Source organism: Aphanomyces invadans (assembly GCF_000520115.1).
Source record: "Aphanomyces invadans strain NJM9701 unplaced genomic scaffold supercont1.51, whole genome shotgun sequence".
NCBI lineage: Eukaryota > Oomycota > Saprolegniomycetes > Saprolegniales > Verrucalvaceae > Aphanomyces > Aphanomyces invadans.
The window spans coordinates 22084-28147 of record NW_008580196.1 but is presented as its reverse complement, the minus strand read 5'-3'; the positions used below and the strand labels follow the sequence as shown (position 1 = coordinate 28147).

The 6064-nt window shown below is 51.9% G+C and overlaps 2 protein-coding genes across 2 annotated transcripts; both read left to right on the top strand.

The window, feature by feature from the left end:
- The first annotated feature begins 766 nt into the window (after nt 1-766).
- On the top strand, nt 767-3341 carry H310_13393 (hypothetical protein). Its single transcript, XM_008880881.1, has 6 exons — nt 767-1236; nt 1283-1490; nt 1554-2169; nt 2217-2411; nt 2464-3009; nt 3076-3341. The coding sequence occupies exons 1-5, from the start codon at nt 812-814 to the stop codon at nt 2595-2597; spliced, it is 1578 nt and encodes a 525-aa protein (XP_008879103.1). The 5' UTR covers nt 767-811; the 3' UTR covers nt 2598-3009; nt 3076-3341.
- A 20-nt stretch (nt 3342-3361) lies between these two features.
- H310_13392 (hypothetical protein) lies at nt 3362-5374 on the top strand. Its single transcript, XM_008880880.1, has 14 exons — nt 3362-3480; nt 3536-3723; nt 3775-3853; nt 3902-3992; nt 4043-4167; nt 4214-4360; nt 4420-4519; nt 4561-4616; nt 4674-4778; nt 4826-4894; nt 4946-5016; nt 5059-5113; nt 5167-5221; nt 5270-5374. Exons 1-14 carry the CDS (start codon nt 3409-3411, stop codon nt 5296-5298), a joined length of 1242 nt encoding a protein of 413 aa, XP_008879102.1. The 5' UTR covers nt 3362-3408; the 3' UTR covers nt 5299-5374.
- The last annotated feature ends 690 nt before the right edge of the window (nt 5375-6064 follow it).

The following is a 6064-nucleotide window of genomic DNA, read 5'->3' as shown; positions in this document are numbered from 1 at the left end:
GCGCGCATAAAACCTTCGAAAATGTTACCTTTATAAATTAATAGATTATTGGGTTGTAGAGGGTATATTAAGTGTTGAGGTGTATTTTGGCGCGTGGGGAAACCTCTTATACTTTTTCTTAGCCTTCGTCATTAATTTATTGATTTACATGGGTGTCTGACTCGTAATGGCTGTCCGACTCGAATTACGCTAGACGGTACATTTTCAGTCTCACCGCGGCTCCAAGTCCCCGTGAAGACTTAAGCTTCCAACTGAACGTGTCCGGTTAAGTGCGATTTGACGTCGCCTTTTAAACCGCCCACACCTTCACACTTTCGTGCTACCGATAGCAGGCGGTTCGAAATTTAATTATTCCAATAAAGACACTTTTAACTGCCTAGAGCAGAACAACCAGGTCGTTGCCGGTCGACAAGTCCGGTTATATGAAGTACCTGTTGATGTTGCAATGGGGTGGGCCAAGGAAGCGTGGCGGTCTATGACGCAGTCTACAGTGACGAATTGTTGGGCTCAAGCTGGCATCATGGACGCCCACCTACCTTACCACATTTAATGGCAGATTGTCGAATATGGAGATTACTGTAATAATTCGTGAATAGTTGGCTGTGAACGATGTCTTTGACTTTCAATAACTATAAAAAATTATAGCCTGTCATATTTGTTCGTGGACAACTGTTCGGTTTACAGTACTTCGTACAAAGTACGTACTGCAGTCGACAACGTACAGGTAATGAGGAACCATTATAATGTCGTTCATAAAATCAAACAGGTTTTGCTCAACTTTCGCGGCAAATTGGACTGACGTTACACCGTCATGAGCAGCTCGACCCCTATGCATGTGTGCCCGATTTGCGATAGACACTTCAGTGCACATAGCATTGAGTCCCACGTGAATCTATGCCTTACCAAGGCCTCGAGCAGTTCCAGTGGCGTGGGACCAACGCCGCGTGCAAGCCCCCCAGCACTCAAATCGCCCACGACGGCACAAACCCACAAAACGCATGCCGTGTCGTCGTCAAAAAGGCCACGACCATCGACTCCGCAGCCTCAGGAAGAGAATGTTACTGGCTTAAATACACCCAAACGACATCATCGACAGAATGACACAAGACCTTTGGCGGAGCGCATGCGACCCTCCTCACTCGCCGACGTCGTCGGGCAAGATGAACTCCTCGGACCGGACAAACCTTTAAGACGACTGCTTGAAAGTGGCAATATTCCCAACATGATTCTTTGGGGGTAATGTTTCCACCTACATCATTCGCATGCTCATGTTTGCAACTAGGCCTCCGGGGTGTGGAAAAACCACTCTTGCGACGCTCCTGGCGAAACAGAAGAAAGATAACCAACGCTTTGTGACCCTTTCCGCAACAACTGCCAAGCTCGCACAAGTTCGAGAAGTGTTTGAGAAGGCTGTGAACGAAGCGCAGCTCTTGGGTCGCCAAACGATCCTCTTCGTCGACGAGATCCATCGCTTTTCGAAGCTCCAGCAGGTGTGCTCCCAGCACCATGCACATTAACAATCACAATTCGACACACTGGATCATGGCGCGTAGGACACATTCCTTCCACAAGTCGAGAGTGGTGCCATTACGCTCGTCGGTGCAACGACCGAGAACCCGTCGTTTGAGTTGAACGGGGCGCTGCTCAGTAGATGCCGGGTATTTGTTCTCCACAAGATAGAGTCCAAGCACATCTACACCCTATTGCAAAGAGCCACAAAAGTTGCCAGTCCGTCTGCGATTGTAGCGGACGACGCGCTCTCCTTTCTCGCGGACCAATGCAATGGCGATGCCCGCATGGCGCTCAATGCACTGGAGATGGCACTCCTTTCAGCTGCGCCCCACACAAACAACATCGGAACCCCCGAAACGCCAACTTCCCACGCCGTTGTCACACTGGCCCATGTAAAAGCTGGATTTCAACGGTCTCACGCCTTGTACGATCGCAAAGGTGATGCCCACTACGACTGCATCAGCGCGCTTCACAAATCTATCCGTGGAAGTGATGGCGACGCCGCGCTATACTGGCTCGGCCGTATGCTCCAAGGCGGAGAAAATCCATTGTATATTGCGAGGCGACTCATTCGAGTTGCGTCGGAAGATGTTGGGTTAGCTGATCCCCAAGCGCTGCCGTTGGCAGTCGCTGCGTTCCAGGCGTGCCATGCCATCGGTACAATTCCCATTTCTGGCAACCACTTGGATGAAATTTTGCGTCAGGAATGCCGGAATGCGACGTCATCTTGGCCCATTGCGCCGTCTACTTGGCGAGGGCATCAAAAAGCGTCGAAGTATACAAAGCCTTCAAGCGCGTGAAGCAAACGCTGGACGAGTGGTGTGGAATCGACCCAGACGTCCCGCTGCATCTTCGGAATGCACCCACGCGCCTCATGGAGACGATGGGCTGTGGAAGAGGTGTGTGTGTTTTGTCACGTATGGATCGATGCTGACATCCTGGATGGGGCAGAGTACAAATACAACCCAGACTATGAAGGAGGTGTCGTCGATCAAACGTATTTACCAGACCAGCTCGTCGGCCACCACTTCCTCCAAGCTAAAGATTGGGTTCACGAGAAGGAACAGCCGTCAAGCGATACCTGACACCGCTCAACTTGTCTGCACTCCTTCCATCTCACTCCTGGGCCGATGCATTCATCTGTCATCGTGGTGTAAACTATTCGGGAAACACATGATGGGGTGGCATTCCAAAACAAGTTGCCTTTCAAATGTATTCTCGAGTCGACGAGCATCTATGGAGTTGGAAAATATCCACTCTTGACCAAGGGCTACATTACAACAAAGGTTGCAGAGGTTCACGGTCGAATCCGCGAACGAGGCTAATGCAATTTGCCACAAAGACGGCGTTGCGCCACTTGGGGGTGAAATCGACTGCCTTGTGATAGTCATGCCTTGACAAGTGCAATGGCAACCTCGAGTCGACTTGGTCAATTATCAGGCGGTGGCAACGTGCGGTAGTTGCCTTCTTCCTAGTGGAGAGGAACGAGACCTATGGGTAAGTGCTGATGCCATGGTCGCATTGGACACCCACGTGACTTGGCAATGGGCCATCGCATGGCAGCCAACCGCGAAACACCGAATGTGTACAAGGTGACTACTGTCGTCAATACGACCCGACATCGTACCGCTGGTTTGAATTACGATCCCATTCGACTCACGTCTACAGCACCGAATCCTGCAACAACTGAAGCATCATGTGCAATACGGCTGTGCTAATCGAGCAGCTCTTTAAATGCATCAGGACGGCGAAGAATTTGGTCGTCTTGAGGTGCTAGCCCACACATCATGAACAACTCCAAGCGGTCGCCGTGTCCAACTTGTGTCGGGATTTCTTGTCCGGATTCATCCGGATACAAATCGTAGTGTAATTTGGCAATTTGTCTGGAAGCACACGATGTCAGGAACACCAACGTTCGAGCCGGAAGCGGTCATCTCGGCAGCAAAGCACCAGATCATCTCGAGCAACGTAAGCTTCTTCGTGTATCCTTAATGCCCGAGCTGATGTTTGCGATATCTGCTAGTACAAAGAAGTCGACCAAGCTCGGTCCACCGTGTTCTCCATCTTGGAGAAATGCGACGAACTCACGTCCATCGCGCTATACTTGCAGTTTGCGGACCTGGAGATTGAACTGCGCCAATTCAAGCAAGCTACCAAAGTGCTGGAGCAAGCTGTGGTGACTCGCCCGTTGTCCCTTGCCCTCTGGAAGCGGTACGTTCACGAAATCGTCCAGAGATGATTCACAAGTTGCGCGAGCATTAGGTATGTCGGGTTTTGCTTGGAGCGTCAAAAGCACAGCAATGCGAAGAAGCTTGTTGTGCGCGCGATCGAACTCCTCCCGGTTCGTTGCCGAACCCGACTCTGCTTCCTTACGTACGACGGCGAGTAGACCGAAAATCATGCCGAATTATGGGGCCTATTGGAGCAAAACGAGCACACGAAAGGAGATGTTGAAGTTCTAAAAGCTCAGGTTGCAGCAGGTACGGGCGCTTCTACGACACGACCATATTCATGACAATTCTGGCTTTAGGGGCAACCCTTCTCGCGCCGACTCCTCCAGTTGTGGCGCCAGCGTCCGCCCCACCCACTAGCACTGCAGGTGCCGTGGCTCCAGCCGCTGCGCGCTCCACCCCTTCCATCGAACCCCTAGAACATGTACTACCCAACACGTAGCACCTTTGTTACCGTCGCTTTGGCGTAGAAAACTGCCCAGTACTTCGACAAGCTCCCGCTGACTCTCCCAGTGACCCCCGACTGTCCGCATCTACTCTTCGACCCGATCGATTCCTCTGTCCAGTTGTCGTCCAACGTGCTCTACCAGCTCGAAGACTTTACGCGGAACGAGAGGGTACGACCCATGCATCACCCTGGCGTGGCAAAGATGATGCCGTGATGATTATGGAGTAGGTGTTTGGCGAAGTTTTGCGGCTGTATGAAAGCCAGCGCCAGAAAGAAGTGGACACACTCTATCGCTGGCAAGACCTCATTGCGATGCAGATGAAAGAAGGTATAGACAGCGTCACCATGGCCCAGCTCAAGTCGAACTAGGCAGCGAACTCTACCGCCGCCACCACTCGTCTGGCGCAAACTCGGCCGAATCGGAGGTTGGTTGGATTCAACCACAGTGTGGCTTGCTCAGACAGCTCCATGGGGGTTCATAGAACCTCATCCAGCGCCATGAATTCACCCTACGCGCGGCTTCGTCGCAGGCGCAATTCATTGAGATCACTGCCATGGACCGCAGCAATCAGCTCGTGGCGCAGCAAGTATGGTTCTCGCTCCATGTCGTTCGCGCCTGACCTGTCGAGTGTAGCGGGCGTTGGAAGCGCTGCGAGTGCCGACGATGTCCGTATCGAAGGATCCGAACCTTGTGACGCAGCAGGTGCGTACTCGTGCTGGAGTGTTCGCGTGGTGATGGTAATTGGATCGATAGCGCCGAGTGATTCTGTGGCTCCTGGAGGCCGAACGGGCGTGGAGTCAGTCGCAGCAACAACCGCGTACAAGGTAAAAGAGACCCGTGGGCAATGAACCGACAGCGACATGTAGAACCGCCGTCGACCCTCGAGACCTCCGCCGTTCATCGCCAAGACCAGCCGATGAGGTTTGGATGACAGCGAAAACTTCTTTGTCTGACTTTTGGTGTGGCGGTGGCAGCTCTTCCACCCGTACGCTTCCCGCGGACGCCCCCCCATGCAGCGCCCCATGGGAGGTACGAATGGCTGGTAAGTCGACGTGGTGATCATGCTGCGAGGAGTAGGTGGTCGCGGTCGAGGAGGTCGCCGTTGAGGTTACCAGAGTAAACACCATCCAATCTAGGCTGATGCCAATTCTACTTCGTTGAATCAAACGTTGTGGTTCGGACCTGTTGATGCAAAAACAATCCGAAAGAAAGCGTGATGTTCTCGGGAGGAGTACTGCCACGCTGTTACATCGTTGGACACTACCTGTTCTCACTCCCGGTCCTCGCGACGCGTAGAGCTGAGACTGTTGACTCTCACCGTCTTCGTAAAAAGCAAAAGTACCTTAGTGGAAAAAAGTCGGACAGTCATACATGTAGGTGGCATACGACATGTATCCGACAAATTTTGGGCAGGGATTGGACGACCGACTCAAGTGGATTAAATGATTGGATAAAACATTTTCACACAAATGTATTGGTCGACAAAGATGTCGTTCGTCAACATATCACAAGTTTAGCGCAATAACACGACGCTATTGGTAGAAATACGAGAGCAGTTTCATATCCAATATTGTCAAGGATGTCGCCGAAGCCCTCGGGTGCTGCAGTGTCAAAGCAGACCATAGAGGACTCGTTCCATGGTACGGCAACGAGGCGAGCCTACGCAACATATCAGAAACAGTTCGAGTCATTCTTGCGCTTCCAAAAAGGAGGTATCGCACCTGAGGCAGCTACAACTGCTGAGTGTACGGACTTCTTTCACTTCTTGTATTCCAGTGGCAAAAAAGCCCGCACGATTGACCTCGCGAAGTCTGCACTTGTGGCTTACTTCAACAGCAAGAACCTGTCACCAAACCCAGCACAGAACGTCAG

What these genes read in the sequence shown, in the direction of transcription:
- H310_13393 (XM_008880881.1), top strand. Translation starts at nt 812, where the DNA reads ATGAGCAGCTCGACCCCTATGCATGTGTGCCCGATTTGCGATAGACAC. An exon ending in GCTTTTCGAAGCTCCAGCAG is followed by an intron (nt 1,491 to 1,553) that starts GTGTGCTCCCAG and finishes CATGGCGCGTAG; the next exon opens with GACACATTCCTTCCACAAGT. An exon ending in CCAGGCGTGCCATGCCATCG is followed by an intron (nt 2,170 to 2,216) that starts GTACAATTCCCA and finishes ATTTTGCGTCAG; the next exon opens with GAATGCCGGAATGCGACGTC.
- H310_13392 (XM_008880880.1), top strand. Translation starts at nt 3,409, where the DNA reads ATGTCAGGAACACCAACGTTCGAGCCGGAAGCGGTCATCTCGGCAGCA. An exon ending in CGAACCTTGTGACGCAGCAG is followed by an intron (nt 4,895 to 4,945) that starts GTGCGTACTCGT and finishes TTGGATCGATAG; the next exon opens with CGCCGAGTGATTCTGTGGCT. An exon ending in CAGCAACAACCGCGTACAAG is followed by an intron (nt 5,017 to 5,058) that starts GTAAAAGAGACC and finishes AGCGACATGTAG; the next exon opens with AACCGCCGTCGACCCTCGAG.